This window comes from Aotus nancymaae, unplaced genomic scaffold, assembly GCF_030222135.1.
Source record: "Aotus nancymaae isolate 86718 unplaced genomic scaffold, 86718_ANA_hifiasm-v0.15.2.pri h1tg000019l, whole genome shotgun sequence".
NCBI classification, from domain to species: Eukaryota; Metazoa; Chordata; class Mammalia; order Primates; family Aotidae; genus Aotus; species Aotus nancymaae.
In genome coordinates, this window is record NW_026988431.1 from 33,457,055 (window position 1) to 33,474,761 (window position 17,707).

Genomic DNA, 17,707 nt, shown 5'->3' on the forward strand with positions numbered 1-17,707 from the left:
ATATCCAAATTGCTAGCATCATTACTCTTGCACCTTGGGCCTATTATTAAGTTACCTGAATACAAGTACTGTGATACTGCAACAGTAGATCCAATAACCAAGACAGCTACCAAGTGACTAATGGGCAGGTAGCATATACAGTGTAGGTAAGGTGGAAAAGGGATGATTCATGTCCTGACTGGGACTGAGCAAGACTGTGTGAGATTTCATCATGCTACTCAGATTAGTGTACAATTTTAAACTTATGAAGTATTTATCTCTGAAATTTTCCATTTAATATTTTCAGACTGCAATTGACCACAGGGAACTGAAACTACAAAAAGCAAAACCATGGATGAGGGGGAACTACTGTATACAAAACTCAGTTGGATATCTCTTAATTCACTGTACCAGGCCAACATTATCCTGATACCAAGCCAGAGATACTACAAAAAGGACAGAACTATAGACCAATATCTATTATGAATATGAATGCAAAAATCCTCAACATAGTATTAGCAGGCCAAATTCAACACATAGTAAAAGGATTATATACCACGACCAGGTAGAATTTATCCCTAGAATGCAAAGATGACTCAACATACAAAAATCAATTAATGTAATACACCACATTAACACAATAAAGAAAAAAATACAATCATCTTAATTTTCAAAAATCCCAAAACACCCTTGGGGGAAACTGTAGCCCCCAAAGCTAAACTCACTTCTTTGGGTTTCCTGCATGGTATGCGCATGGCATCTTCCTCTAAAGAGGATTTTGATTTTCTTATGTCAAATGCTATACATAAACTATCATTTCTGGCCAGGCACGGTGGCTCATGACTGTAATCCCAGCACTTTGAGAGGCTGAGGTGGGCAGATCACAAGGTCAGGAGTTCGAGATTAGCCTAGCCAATATGGTGAAACCCCGTCTCTACTGAAAATACATTAGCCAGGTGTGATGGTGGGCACCTGTAGTCCCAGCTACTCGGGAGGCTGGGGCAGGAGAATTGTTTGAACTCGGGAGGTTGCAGTGAGCCAAGATAGTGCCACTGCACTCCAGCCTAGGAGATGGAGCAAGACTCCATCTCAAAAAATAAATAAATAAAAATATTTCTCCAACTCCTTAAACTAAGATCTTGGCTTGAGGTTCCTTGGCTATATCCAGGAGATTGGAAGCCATGTTGTGACCCAGCTTGCTCTTTGGAATAAGATGCCTTAAGCTTAGGCTTCGAATAATTCCCATTAATACTTTAAAAAATTCTATTCCCTGCATGCATATGCAGATAAGTGGGCACATAAGGAAACAAGACACCATGAACTACAGCTTAAAGAAACAAGACATGGAAATGCTAGGGGAAAATGGCAGATACGAGGCACGACTAGATTGCAGTTCCCACTAGAATGAACAGAGCAGTGGGTGGAGACTCATATCATGAACTTTTGCTCCAGAACTACTGCAGGAATACACCAGGAAAGCTGAGAAAATCCACAGACCTCTCAAGGAAGTGGATTGCTCCTGCAGGACCTAGGAGACACCCCAAATACTGTGAATGCCCAAGCTATGCAAGTGGGAAAGGTGGGATTGTCTACCCCTGAAAACACATCCTCACTGGGGAACCTGAAGGTCTAGTTCATGGGACAGAATTTGACCTTACCTGGAGCTGAGTCAAATTAGAGAGCTGAGCAAAATAAAGGGGTAGAGGAAGGAATGGGAAAAGCCCTGTGGGCTCTCTGGGTCCCCTGGGAAGCCATTTCTGACTTGTCTCACAGGGGTCCTTTGGAAAGGCTGCCAGGGAAGCTGGTAAAAGACCACATAGAGAAGGAAAGCCCCAGCTGAACTTTCTAACAACTCCAATTAGACATGAAGTTTCCTGGCCAGAACTCGGGGAAGGGCATGAATGAATCCAGTGTGCAGATTTGACAAATGGGGAGCCACGGAAGCCCTGCTTGCTTTCTCAGCTGGGAGGCTGGTAGCCTGAGACAAGTTCTCAGCTCTGCTCACCCACTGCCTGGAAACAAACTTGGTGCTGTTGGTGCAGGGAGGGGAGTGAGACCAGCCTTTTGGGTTGTATGGGAGCTAGGTGAGGCCTATAACTGCCAGCTTTCCCCAACTTTCCTGACAATCTGCATGACACAGCAGAGACAGCCATAATCCTCCTGGGAACAGAACTCTATTGGCCTGGGAACCATACCCCCATTCCCCACAGCAGCTGCAGCAAGCCCCACCTAAGGAGAATCTGAGCTCAGAAACACCTAACCCTGCCCCCACCTGATGGTCCCTCTCTACCCACTCTGGTAGCTGAAGACAAAGGGCATATTCTCTTGGGAGTTCTAGGGCCCAGCCTACTGCATGATTTTATAAATATACTATTGATGAGGAAAGCAACCTTGTTAACAAAGCCAATCTAAAAATACAACATTCTAATGGTAAAGGAGTTTGTCCAACAACGTCTTCTCTGAAACTATGATCAATACCAGCAGCTCTAGTACTGCCTGCCCCAAGCTGGCAGCATAAATGAGGGTAGTGCACCAACTGCCTGTATCCTCATACTAGAGCTCCATAGTATCTCTGGTAGATTCTCTCAAACTCCATGGAATTTATGCTAACTCATTTGATACTTCCAACACTGGCACATACACTGTGTCCCCCAAGTGAGGGGACTTCCAGACTCTGCCTGATGAATACTGCACCCTTTTAGGTAGTCTGAACCCACATATGCAAAGGTATATATAGTGTTGTGTCAGCAAAACCACTAAAGTAAGGACTTAATGTTTATAATGATACATTAGTAAAGATCAGAAACACCTCATACAGCTAAACAGTTACCAGCACAAAAGACTCATTTCCTTTCATCACAATAAACACAGAAGTTTTAATAATTTTTAAAATTAGGGAGTTAATTATTTAATGTTATAAAGTTGCCATTTCTACAAAAGGAAGCTTTAGACATAAAAAGTTGTAGATGCCACCAGCCAGGTGCAGTGGCCTACTCCTGTAATCACGGCACTTTGGGAGGCCAAGAAGGGCGGATCACTTGAGCTCAGGAGTTTGAGACCAGCCTAGGTAACATGGCAAAACCCTGTCTCTATAAAAAATATAAAAATTAGCCAGGCATGGTGGCATGTGCCTGTACTCCCAGCTACTCCAGAGGCTGAGGTGGAAGAGTCACTTGAGTGCAGGAGGTGGAGGTTGCATTGGGCTGTGACTACACCACTGCACTCCAACTTAGGTGATAGAGCCAGATGCTGTCTCAAAAAAGTAAATAAACAAAGTTGTAGATGCCTATTAGATATCCAGTACAGATACAAAGTAGGCAGCTGGATTTGAGTCTGGCATTTGGGGAGAGAACTGGGCTACAGATATAAATTTCAGATCCCAAATTAGATTGAGATCACCAAGGGAATCACAGTATACAGGAAACAGAAAAGCTCTAAGGACTGAGGACTGGGGAATTCCAATACTAAGAGGTGAGGGAGATGAGAGAAAAAACAGCAAAAGAAATTAGAGAATGATCAGTGAGGTCAGAGGGAAACAATGAGGATATTCTGGAAACCAAGTGAAGGGAATTTCAAGGTAGCAGTGAGAGGCCAAAAAAGGTAAAAACCACTGAATTAAGCAACATGGAAGTTACCTGGGATCATAATTAGCTGTTTTAGTACTAACCATCATCTAAGAATTCATAACTCAGTACCTGTAAAGTTTTCTGCTCCTTTTGAAGATCTTTTATTTTATTCTGTTGCTGGCAAACCCTATTTAGTGATTCATCCTCCAATTCACCAATTTTGGATTTCACACTCTCCACAATTTGTTCCAAGTCATTAGCTCGTTGTTCTTGATGGGCTGCTCGGCTTTGCTCTAGCTGAAGTTCATTTCTAAGTTAAGAGACATACAATTTCTTCTCTTAGTATTAAAAATAAATCAAATTACCAAACATATCCATATAACAATATATTGACTTTCTAAAAGTTCTTTGCATTCTCTTTATCTAAAATGCCTGGAACCAGAAGTGATTCATATTTCGGATTTTTTTTCAGATTTTGGAATACTGCATCACATTTACTAGTTAAGCATCTCAAATCTGAAGATCCAAAATCTAAAATGCTCCAATAAGCATTTCCTTTGAGCATCATATTGGTGTTCAAAAAGTTTCAAATTTTGGAGCCTTTTAGATTTTCAGATTTGAGATGCTCAACCTGCAACAAAAACTAATAGAAGAAATGTAGGGTACCATTAAGTATCTATGCTATTACCAAAAGATTTACCTATTAAAATTTTACCTACAAAAATATTTTTTAGTTTAATCAAAACTGGAAATTAAATTTCAAGATTGTTTTCAAGGCAGTTATTTTTAGAATGCATACAAATAATTCAAAAGAAACCTTTTCCATTTTATTACCTAAGATGCTGATTTGTTTCTATAAGCTCCTGTATCATGTTCTGTTGACATGATGTTTCTTCCACCAAAAGTTTCAAATTCTGTCTCATCCTTTGTGATGACTGGTTGTCAAAAATGATGAGATCTACATTTAAAAAGTATATAATACAGCTAGTAAAAATAAAAGGCAAAAAAATTTTAAGATAAAAATTTTTTTAAAGAAAAATAAACATTTTACCTTAAGCAGCAAGAATAGGATCTAATTACCTTTGAGATCTGTTCTTTTGACTAGGGACAAAGGTCTTAAGCCATGCATCATCAACAGCACATTTATGCTTTCCCATTCTGCTTCTTCCTGCTACAATTACACAGAGAGAAAAAAGGGTCAACTTTAAGATATAAAGTGAAGAAATTCTCTCATATATAATATCCTGCATTTTCAGAATAGAATTTTTTCTCCAAAGGTTTTAAGTATAAATGTTTATACAAACATAATATCAAAACAACACATTTATTGTTTCTAGCAAAATTAGACTAGAAGTACATAAATAAGCACAAATTATTGCATTATACAGAACACTTACATGTAGGCCTCAAAGAACAAAACGAACAACAACAAAACACCTTGCAATTTCAGTGAACCAAATAAATCTAAGTAAGGTTTTAGATTTAATTAAACCACGCCAAGCTCTGCTCAGAAAAAAACAGCTGTAAACTAGGCTATAATAACTGAATAGTAAAGAAAAGGTGAGTAAGTTATAAGTATCACTTTCATAATGACTAGGGTCACAAAAAAATCAAAACATACCTGACTAGTTGGAGCCAATATTTCAGACAGCTCCTTGTCAAAAGGAGCCCATCCATCTGGATATATGACTCTAATAGAATCACCCTGAAAGATACTCTCAAAGTCAAACAAATCTTTCCTTTTGACTGTTGACTTTTTCCTCCTTTTTTTTGAGATACTCTTGCTTTGTTGCCAGGCTGGAGTGCAGTGGCGTGATCTTGGCTCATCACAGCCTCCGCCCACCCCTGGGTTCAGGCAATTCTCCGGCCTCAAACTCCTGAGTAGCTGGGAGTACAGGCATGCGCCACCATGCCCGGCTAATTTTTGTATTTTTAGTAGAGACGGGGTTTCACCATGTTGGCCAGGATGGGCTCTATCTCTTGACCTCATGATCCGTCCACCTTGGCCTCCCAAAGTGCTGGGATTACAGGTGTGAGCCACTGCATCCAGCCTCCTTTTTTTTTTTTTAAACATCTCCTACCACTCATAACTTTCCCTCATTTATGCTTTAGGCTTTCTGATCACAGTTCAACTATGTGGTGGACACAACTAAAATTATCACTGATGTTTGTTTTAGGAGCCAAAAGCTCTGTTAGTGTTTCAGAACATCTACTGTAACTCATAAAAATAAAATGCTCTGGGCCAGGCTCAGTGGCTCACACCTGTAATCCCAGCACTTTGGGAGGCCGAGGCAGGTGGATCACAAGGTCAGGAGATCGAGACCATCCTGGCTAACACAGTGAAACCCCGCCTCTACTAAAAATACAAAAAATTAGGTGGGCGTGGTCACACACGCCTGTGGTCCAAGACTCAGGAGGCTGAAGCAGGAGAATAGCTTGGACCCAGGAGGTGGAGGTTGCAGTGAGCCAAGATCACGCCACTGCACTCCAGCCTGGCCAACAGAGTGAGACTTCGTCTCAAAAACAAAACAAAACAAAAAAATGCTCCATACATAAAAAGTCACGTATTTTAAATGATTAACTTATACTTATTGTTCCCTGATACTGCTTTCATTTTAAGATAAAGTAATTGTAAATTCTGAAAATAGTTGGGAATGGCATTTTCCAAAGTACATGCTATGAACACTAGTCTAATGAAATGTTCATCAAACTAGTGTTAAATAGTATGAAATGTTGTATGCTAAATCCTCCCTTTGGAGACTGATAATATTGTGAAGTCTTAGAGTAATTAAACCATTTAATAGTCTTTAACCTGGCATTTCCCAAAATTATTTGATGAAAGAACCCTTTTAAAGTCAAATTTTTCCATTTGTAGATGTAGCATTCTTTGGCACATATTCTGAAAAGCAATGGCGTAAAATATTTTAAGTTTACCTGTTTTTCAGTCATGAATCTGTTTGATGGTTGATTGGAATCCTGGGGTTTAGAGGTTACTGGAAACATAGTTTCTTTTGTAGAATCAAAAGGAGCAGAAATTCCCAATTAAAAAATTTAAGTTGCCTAAATGAAAAAAGACAAAAAGTACAATAGGAGTTAAGGAAAATTATATTTAAAAGAATCCACTACTCTTGCAGGGCAATTCAAGTCATTCCTGTGTCAAAACTTTATGACTTCTTAGTTAGCTGATTGTAAGAATTATTTGAATAAACCCTATCTTATAATGTTCTCCTCTGGAAATAAAGCATTCTAGGACTTTACACACATATCACACACACACATACACTCTGTCCTGCCAACCCTCCATCACAGAATGAAGGAAATATTTAACTGTATAATATGAAAAGCATGTGACATTAATAAACTGCTATATTTTGGAAGATGATTCTTTCAGTTCTTTATGCTGCATTCAGAAAAAATACAGAAGACATACTCCTCCAAAAAGAGGATACACTGATGAAGTATAATGCATAACTGGTACCCAACAACACAGGAAAAAACTAAGTAGAAGCAGCATTTGAAGAGCTAATGGCTGGGTCCACTGGCAAGATGGTCCAATAGGAACAGCTCCAGTCTGCAGCTCCCAAAAAGATCGACACAGAAGGTGGGTGATTTCTGCATTCCCAACTGAGGTACACAGTTCATCTCAATGGGACTGGCTGGACAGTGGGTGCAGCCCACCAAGGGCAAGCCAAAGAAGGGTGGGGCATCACCTCACCTGGGAAGTGCAAGGGAGCAGTGGATTTCCCTCCCCTAACCAAAAGAAGTTATGAGAAACTCTACCGGGAAGAACAGGGCATTCTGGCCCAGATACTGCATTTTTCCAACAGTGTTTGAAACCAGCAGAACAGGAGATTCTCTCCAGTGCCTACGCCACCAGAGCCCTGGGTTTCAAACACAAAACTGGGCAGTTATTTGGGCAAACACCAAGCTGGCGGCAGAAGTTTTTTTTTTTCCATATCCCAGTGGCACCTGGAACACCAGCAAGACAGAACTGTTCACTCCTCTGGAAAGGGGGCTAAAGCCAGGGAGCCAAGTGGTCTGGCTCAGCGAGTCCCACCCCCACAGAACCCAGCAAGCTAAGATCCACTGGCTTGAAATTCTCACTGCCAGCACAGCAGTCTGAGGTTGACCAGGGATGCTCAAGGTTGGTGGGGGGAGGGGCATCTGCCACTGCTGAGGCTTGAGTAGGCAGTTTTACCCTCACAGTGTAAACAAAGCCACAGGGAAATTCGAACTGGGTAAAGCCCACCGCAGCTCAGCAAGGCCACTGCAGCCTGACTACTTCTCTAGATTCTTCCTCTCTGGGCAGGGTATCTCAGGAAAAAAAGGCAGCAGCCCCAGTCAGGGACTTATAGATAAAATCCCTGTCTCCCTTGGACAGAGTACCTGGGGGAAGGAGTGGCTGTGGGTTCCATTTCAGCAGATTTAAACGTCCCTTCCTGACAGCTCTGAAGGGAGCAGCAGATCTCCCAGCACAGCATTCGAGCTCAGATAAGGTACAGACTGCCTTCTCAAGTGGGTCCCTGACCCATGTATCCTGACTGGGAGACACCTCCCAGTACGGGCCAACAGACACCTCATATAGGAGAGCTCTGACTGGCATCTGGCAGGTGCCCTTCTGGGACAAAGCTTCCAGAGGAAGGAACAGACAGCAATCTTTGCTATTCTGCAGCCTCTGCTGGTGATACCCAGGCAAACAGGATCTGGAGTGGACTTCCAGTAAACTCCAGCATACCTGCAGCAGAGGGGCCTGATTGTTAGAAGGAAAACAAATAGAAAGGAATAGTTATCAACATCAACAAATAGGATGTCCACTCAGAGGCCCCATCCAAAGGTCTCCAATATCAAAGACCAAAGGTAGATGAATCCATGAAGATAGGGAGAAACCAGTGCAAAAAGGCTGAAAATTCCAAAAACTAGAATGCCTCTTCTCCTCCAAAGGATCACAGCTTCTTGCCAGCAAGGGAACAAAACTGGATAGAGAAAGAGTTTGATGAATGGAAAGAAGTAGACTTCAAAAGGTGGGTAATAACAAAACCCTCCGAGCTAAAGGAGCATGTGCTAACCCAATGCAAGGAAGCTAAGAACGTTGAAAATAGGTTAGACAAATTGCTAACTCGAATAACCAAGTTTAGAGAAGAACAGAAATAACCTGATGTAGCTGAAAAACACAGCATGAGAACTTCGTGAAGTTTACAGAAGTATCAATAGCCGAATCAATCAAGCAAAAGAAAGGATATCAGAGACTGAAGATCAACTTAATGAAATAAAGTGAGAAGACAAGATTACAGAAAAAAGAGTGAAAAGAAACGAACAAAGCCTCCAAGAAATATGGGACTGTGTGAAAAGACCAAATCTTTGATTGGTATACCTGAAAGTGATGGGGAGAATGGAACCATGTTGAAAAACACTCTTAAGGATTTATCCAGGAGAACTTCCCCAACCTAGCAAGGCAGGCCAACATTCAAATTTAGGAAATATAGAGAACATCGCAAAGATACTCCTTGAGAAGAACAACGCCAAGATATATGATCGTCAGATTCACCAAGGTGGAAATGAAGGAAAAAATGTTAAGGGCAGCCAGAGAGAAAGGTGGGGTTACCCACAAAGGGAAGCCCATCAGACCATCAGACTTACAGCAGATCTCGGCAGAAACCCTATAAGCCAGAAGAGAATGGGGGCCAATATTCAACATTCTTAAAGAATTTTCAACCCAGAATTTCATATCCAGCCAAATTAAGTGTCATAAGTGAAGGAGAAATAAAATCCTTTATAGACAAGCAAATGCTGAGAGATTTTGTCATCACCAGGTCTGCCTTACAAGAGCTCCTGAAGGAAGCACTAAATATGGAAAGGAACAACTGGTACCAGCCACTGCAAAAACATACCAAATTGTAAAGACCATTGACAGTATGAAGAAACTGCATCAACTAACGGGCAAAAAACCCAGCTAGCATCATAATGACAGGATCAAATTCACAAATAACAATATTAACCTTAAATGGAAATGGGCTAAATGCACCAATTAGAAGGCACAGACTGGCAAATTTGATAAAGAGTCAAGAACCATTGCTGTGTTATGTTCAGGAGACCCATCTCACATGCAAAGACATACATAAGCTTAAAATAAAGGAATGAAGGAATATTTACCAAGCAAATGGAAAGCAAAAAAAAAAAAAAAAAAAAAAAGCAGGGATTGCAATCCTAGTCTCTGATAAAACAGACTTTAAACCAACAAAGATCAAAAGAGACAAAAAAGGGCATTACATAATGGTAAAGGGATCAATGCAAAGAAGAGCTAACTATCCTAAATGTATATGCACCTAATACATGAGCATCCAGATTCATAAAGCAAGTTCTTAAAGACCTACAAAGAGACTTACTCCCACACAATAATAGTAGACTTTAACACCCCACTGTCAACAATGAGACAGAAAACTAACAAGGATATCCAGGACTTGAATTCAGCTCTGGACCAAGTGGATCTAATAGACATCTACAGAACTCTGCAGCCCAAATCAACAGAATATACATTGTTCCCAGTACCACATCACTCTTATTCTAAAATTGACCACATAATTGGAAGTAAAACACTCCTCAGCAAATGCAAAAGCATGGAAATCATAAACAGTCTCTCAGACCACAGTGCAATCAAATTAGAACTCAGGATTAAGAAACTCAACACAAAACCACACAACTATATGGAAACTGAACAACCTGCTCTTGAATGACTACTGGGTAAATAATGAAATTAAGGCAGAAATAAAGATATTCTTTGAAACCAGTAAGAACAAAGACACAATGTACCAGAATCTCTGGCACACATTTAAAGCAGTGTGTAGAGGGAAATTTATAGCACTAAATGCCCACAAGAGAAAGCAAGAAAGATCTAAAATCGACACTCTAACATCACAATGAAAAGTACTAGAGAAGCAACAGCAAACAAATGCAAAAGCTAGCAGAAGACAAGAAATAACTAAGATGAGAGCAGAACTGAAGGAGAAAGAGATATGAAAAACCCTTCAAAATAAATCAATGAATCCAGGAGTTGGTTTTTTGAAAAGATCAACAAAACAGATGATAGACTGCTAGCCAGACTAATAGAGAAAAAAAAAAAGGAAGAATCAAATAGATGTGATAAAAAACAATAAAGGGGATATCACCGCCAATTCCACAGAAATATAAACTACCATCAGAGAATACTATAAATACCTCTATGCAAATAAACTAGAAAATCTAGAAGAAATGGATAAATTCTTGGAGACATACACCCTCTCAAGACTGAACCAGGAAGAAGTCAAATCCCTGAATAGACTAACAACAAGTTCTGAAATTGAGGCAGTAATAGCCTACCAACCAAAAAAAGTGCAGGACCAGACAGATTCACAGCCAAATTCTACCAGAGATACAAAAAGGAGCTGGTACCATTCCTTCTGAAACTATTCCAAGAAACAGAAAAAGAGGGAATCCTCCCTAACTCATTTTATGAAGCCAGCATCATCCTGATATCAAAACCTGGCACAGACACGACAAAAAAAAAAGAAAATTTCAGGCCAATATCCCTGATGAACATCAATGCGCCTCAATAAAATACTGGCAAACTGAATCCAGCAGCACATCAAAAATCTTCTCCACCACAATCAAGTCAGCTTCATCCCTGGGATGCAAGACTGGTTCCACATATGCAAATCAATAAACATAATCTATCACATAAACAGAACCAATGACAAATATAACATAACCCATCACATAAACAGAACCATATGATTATCTCAATAGATGCAGAAAAGGCCTTCGACAAAATTCAACAGTACTTCATGCTAAAAACTCTCAATAAACTAGGTATTGATGGAATGTATCTCAAAATAATAAGAGCTATTTATGACAAACCCACAGCCAATATCACACTGAATGGGCAAAAACTGGAAGCATTCCCTTTGAAAACCGGCACAAGACAAGGATGCCATCTCTCCACTACTCCTATTCAACATAGTATTGGAAGTTCTGGCCAGAGCAATCAGGCAAGAGAAAGAAATAAAGGGTATTAAATTAGGAAAAGAGGAAATCAAATTGTCTCTGTCTGCAGATGACATGATTGTATACTTAGAATATCCCACAGTCTCAGCCCAAAATCTCCTTAAGCTGATAAGCAACTTTGGCAAAGTCTCAGGATACAAAATCAATATGCAAAAATCACATGCATTCCTATACACCAATAATAGACAAACTGAGAGCCAAATCATGAGTGAACTCCCATTCACAATTGCTACAAAGATAATAAAATACCGAGGAACACAACTTACAAGGGATGTGAAGGGCCTTTCAAGGAGAACTACAAACCACTGCTCAAGGAAATAAGGGAGGACACAAACACATGAAAAAAAAAAAACATTCCATGCTCATTGATAGGAAGAATCAGTATCGTGAAAATGGCCATACTGACCAAAGTAATTTATAGACGCAATGTTATACCCATCAAGCTACCATTGACTTTCTTCACAGAATTAGAAAAAACTACTTTAAATTTCATATGGAACCAAAAAAGAGCTCACATAGCCAAGACACTCCTAAGCAAAAAGAACAAAGCTGGAGGCATCATGCTACCTGACTTCAAATTATACTACAAGGCTACAGTAACAAAAACAGCATGATACTGGTACCAAAACAGATATATAGACCAATGGAACAGAACAGAGGTCTCAGAAATAACACTACACACCTACAACTATCTGATTTTTGACAAACCTGACAAAAACAAGCAATGAGGGAAGGATTCCCTATTTAATAAATGGTGTTGGGAAAACTGGCTAGCCATATGCAGAAAGCCGAAACTGGATCCCTTCCTTACACCTTATACAAAAATTAACTCAAGATGGATTAAAGACTTAAATGTAAGACCTAAAACTGTAAAAACCCTAGAAGAAAACCTAGGCAATAACATTCACGACATAGGCATGGGCAAAGACTTCATGACTAAAACACCAAAAGCAATGGCAACAAAAGCCAAAATAGACAAATGGGATCTAATTAAACTAAAGAGCTTCTGCACAGCAAAATAAACTATCATCAGGGTGAACAGGCAACCTACAGAGGCTGGGCGCAGTGGCTCACGCCTGTAATCCAAGCACTTTGGAGGCCAAGGCGGGCGGATCACCCGAGGTTGGGAGTTCAAGACCAGCCTGACCAATATGGTGAAACCCCATCTTAAAAAAAAAAAAAAAAAAAAAGCAACATACGGAATGGGAGAAAACTTTTGCAATCTATTTCTGACAAAGGGCTAATAACCAATCTACAGAGAACTTAAACAAATTTACAGGAAAAAAACAACCCCATCAAAAAGTGGGTGAAGGATATGAACAGGTATTTCTCAAAAGAAGATATTTATGCAGCCAACAAACATATGAAAAAAGCTCATTATCACTGGTCATTAGAGAAATGCAAATCAAAACCACATTGAGACACCATCTCATGCCAGTTAGAATGGCAAAAAAGAAACAACAGATGCTGGAGAGGATGTGGAGAAATAGGAATGCTTTTACACTGTTGGTGGGAGTGTAAATTAGTTCAACCACTGTGGAAGACAGTGTGGTGATTCCTCAAAGATCTAGAACTAGAAATACCATTTGATCCAGCAATCCCATTACTGGGCATATACCCAAAGGATTATAAATCATTCTACTATAAAGGCAGATACACACATATGTCTATTGCGGCACTGTTCACAATAGCAAAGACTTGGAACCAACTCAAATGCCCATCAATGATAGACCAGATAAAGAAAATGTGGCACATATACACCATGGAATGCCATGCAGCCATAAAAAAGGATAAGTTCATGTCCTTTGCAGGGACATGGATGAAGCTGGAAATCATCATTCTCAGCAAACTAACACAGGAACAGAAAACTGAATACTGCATGTTCTCACTTGTAAGTTCGAGTTGAACAATGAGAACACATAGACAGAGGGAGGGGAATATCATACACCAGGGCCTGTTGGGAGGTGGGAGGCTGGGGGGCAGGGTGGCGGGGATAGCATTAGGATAAATACCTAATGTAGATAACAGGTTGATGGGTGCAGCAAACCACCATGGCACGTGTATACCTATGTAACAAAGCTGCACGATCCACACATGTACTTAAAGTATAATAAAAAGAAAAATCAACATCCCTTCATGATTTTTAAAAACCCTAAAAAAAGGAACATACCTCAACATAATAAAAGCCATATATGACAGACCCACAGGCAGTATCATACTGAATGGGGAAAAACTAAAAGCCTTTCCTCTAAGATCTGGAATAGAACACGGTTAAAAAATTGATAAACCTTTTAGCCAGACTAATGAAGAAATAAAGAAAAAAATTCAAATAAAATCAGAGATGAAAAAGGACTGGAATTGCTCTAGCTAGATATGAAAAAGGACTGGAATTGCTCTGGCTAGCAATTAGACACGAGAAAGGAAAAATGGGCATCAAAATTTGAAATAAAGAAGTCAAATCATCCTTGTTTGCAGATGATATGATCTTATATGTGGAAAAACCTGAAGACTCCACCAAAAAGCTACTTGAACTGGTAAACAAATTCATAAAGATGCAAGATACAAAATCTGCTTACAAAAATCAGTAGCACTTCTACAAACCAACAATGAACAATCTGAAAAAGAAATCGAAACAGGAATCCCATTTACAATAGCCACAAAGAAAATTCAACACCTAGGAATTAACTGAACCAAAGAAGTAAAACATCTCTACAATGAAAATTATAAAATACTGATGACAGAAAATGAAGAGGCCACAAAACATGAAAAGATATTCCATATTCATAGATTGAAACAATCAATATTGTTAAAATATCCATACTACTCAAAGCAATCTACAGATTCCACGCAAATGCCTAGGAAAATACCAATGACAAATTGGTATTCACAGAAATAGACAAAATAATCCTAAAATTTATATGGAACCACAAAAGACCCTGAATAGCCAAAGCTAAACTGAGCAAAAAGAACAATACTGGAGGAATCACGTTACCTGAGTTATATTACAGAGTCATATCAACCAAGACAGCATAGTACTGCCATAAAAATAGACATGTAGACCAGTAGAACAGAATATAAAACCCAGAAACAAATCTCCACAGTGACAGTGAACTCATTATTGACAAAGGTGCCAAGAACATACATTGGGGAAAGAAAAGTCTCTTCAATAAATGGTGCTGGGAAACTGGATATTCATATGCAGAATGGAACTAGACTCCTATCTCTCACCATATACAAAAATCAAATAAAGATGAATCAGACTTAAATCTAAGCCCTCAAACTATGAAACTACTATTAAAAATATTGGGGAAACTCTCCAGGATATTGGATTGAGCAAAGATTTCCTGAGTAATATCCCACAAGCACAGGCAATCAAAGCAAAAATGGACAAGTGGGATCACATTGAGTTGAAAAGCTTCTGCACAGCAAAGGAAACAACAAAGTAAAGAGACAACCCACAGAATGGGAGAAAGTATTTGTAAACTACCCATCTGACAAGAGATTAATAACCAGAATATATAAGGAGCTTAAATAATTTTTTTTTTTTAGTATCGCTCTGTTGCCCAGGCTGGAGTAAAATGGCACGATCTCAGCTCACTGCAACCTCCTTCTCCTGGGTTCAAGTAATTCTCCTGCCTCAGCCTCCCAAGTAGCTGGGATTACAGGCATGTGCCACCACAACCTGCTAATTTTTTATGTTTTTGATAGGAAATCAGTCTATTAAAGAGATATCTGCACTCTCATGCTTACTGCAGCATTATTGACAAAAGTCAAGATTTGGAGGCAACCAAAGTGTCTGTCAACAAATGGATAAAGAAAATCTGGTACATATACATAATGGAGTACTATCCAGCCATTAAAAGAGAATGAGATCCTGTCATATGCAACAACATGGATGGAACTGTAAGTCATTATGTTAAGTGAAATAAGCCAGGCAGAGAAAGACAAATATCGCATGTTCTCACTTATTTATGGAATCCAAAAATAAAAACAATTGAACTTATGGAGACAGAGAGTAGAAGGATGGTTACCAAAGGCTGGAAAGAGGAACAGGTGGGCTGAGAGGAAGAGGGGATGGTTAATGGGTAAAAAAAAAAAAATAGAAAGAATAAGATCTAGTATTTGCTAGCACAACGGGTTGACTATATTCAATAATATAATTGTACATTTTTAAGTAACTAAAAGAATAATTGGATTGTTTATAACACAAAGGATAAATGCTTACGGTGATGGATACCTCATTTACCCTGATATGAATATTATATATTGTATGCCTATATCAAAATATCCCACGTAACTCATAAATATACACATCTATGCTCCCATGAAATTTTAAAAGTTTTAAACTGTAAAAGTTCATGTTAAAAAAGAATGTCTCTACAGACAAGAAAAACATACTAGAAAGACATTCTCACTAAACAGATAGTAACTATAATCTGTATTTTAAAACAAGCTAAAATACATGGAAAACTCTGTAAGACATGAAAGAACAACATAATTAGAAACAAGAAAAGCTTGGAAATGAGCTTATAGAATCTAGAAATTAGTAACTTTTAAAAACTAGTTATTTCCTAAATAAAGGTTAAAGAAGAAGAAAAATGAATAAAAACTATAGACAATGCCTTAAGAGAAACAGATTAAAAGAAAAACAATATTAAAAATTAAAAAGAAAGAAATATGAAAATGACAGATAGGCAAAGAAGCTCAAACACACACTAACAGTGGTAATTGAAAAAGAAAATTAAAACAACAGAACCAATTTAAAAAACTATAATTCAGAAAACTTGCCTGATTTTAAAATTCATACAAGCTGCAAGACTTAGAATAACCAAAACAACTTTGAAAAAGAACAGGCTGGCCATGGTGGCTCACACCTGTAATCCCAGCACTTTGGGAGGCTGAGGCAAGAGGATGGTTTGAGGCCCAGGAGTTCAAGACCAGATTGGGCAACATAGCAAGACCCCATCTCTACAAAAAAATAAAATAAAAAAGATTAGCCAGGCACTGTGGCATAAACCTGTAGTCCTAGCTACTCTGGTGGCTGAGGTGGAAAGACAACTTGAACCCAGGAGTTTAATCAATGAGCTATGACTGTGCCACTGCACTCTAGGCTGGGTAACAGCAAGATCCTATCTCTAAATGAATGAATGAATGAATGAATGAAAAAGAAAAATGAAGTTGAAGGACTAATACTACATCATTTCAAGGTTTACAAAGCTACAGTAACCAAGACAATACAGCACTGATATCAAGACAAACAGATTAATGAAACAAAATAGAGTCCATAAACAGACTCATACATATATGGACACCTAATTTTCACCAAAGGTATGAAAGTAATTCAGCAGGAAAAATGGTAGTTTTTTCAATAAATGATGCTAGAACAATGCGATAGCCATACGCAAAGAAAAGGAGAAAGAAACAAAGAAAAAGGACTTTCAGCCATGCCTCACACCATATACAAAAAAATTAACTCAAAATCAATGACATAAATCTAAAACTTAAAATCACAAAATGTCTAGAAAAACACAGAAAAACTGTAGATATCTGCACTGTCAGAGTTAAGCGAACATGTCTATGATATGACACCAAAAGTATCATCTATTCAAGAACAAATGGGGCTACACAAAAATAAGGTCTGCTCTTTAAAAGATACCATTCTGGGAATGAAAAGAGAAACCACATACTCTGAGAAAATAATCAGGAATCAGAAAAGGTTCATATCCAGAACATATAAGGAACTCTCAAAACACAGTAAGGAAGTTGTTAACAACAACGATAAGTAAACAACCGAACTTGAAAACGGGCAAACAATTTCAATAGACATTTCACAAAAGACATACAGATGGCACCAAGTAAGCACATAAAAAGATGCAAAACATTGTTAGTCAGGAGGGACATGCAAATTAAAACACACGATGTGACACCACTACCCACATATTAGAATGGCTAAGAATGATTATACCAAGTGTTTTCGAGGATGTGAAGGAACTGGAACTCTCATATACTGCTGATGGGAATTTAAACTAGTACAACGACTTTGTCAGTCACTTTGGCTATTTCTCAAAAGGTTAAGCGGGAGAAGATCCAAGATGGCCGATTAGGAGCAGCTCAGGATTGCAGCC

The 17,707-nt window shown here is 38.8% G+C and overlaps 1 protein-coding gene across 8 annotated transcripts in view; it reads right to left on the reverse strand.

Moving 5' to 3' along the window:
- Positions 1–17,707, reverse strand: part of CEP70 (centrosomal protein 70) — an 86,292-nt gene that overhangs the window by 53,974 nt on the left and 14,611 nt on the right. For 7 of the 8 annotated variants that reach the window (XM_012451122.3, XM_064378738.1, XM_064378737.1 and 4 more), the window contains exons 3-6: positions 6,480–6,605; positions 4,626–4,716; positions 4,380–4,503; positions 3,675–3,855 (exon numbers count right to left, since the gene is read on the reverse strand). In XM_012451122.3, the coding sequence (XP_012306545.1) occupies positions 3,675–3,855; positions 4,380–4,503; positions 4,626–4,716; positions 6,480–6,548 (465 nt within the window). In that variant the 5' untranslated portion in view covers positions 6,549–6,605. Of the gene's footprint in view, positions 1–3,674; positions 3,856–4,379; positions 4,530–4,625; positions 4,717–6,479; positions 6,606–17,707 lie in introns of those variants that run through there. The other variant, XM_064378739.1, reaches the window with a different exon arrangement.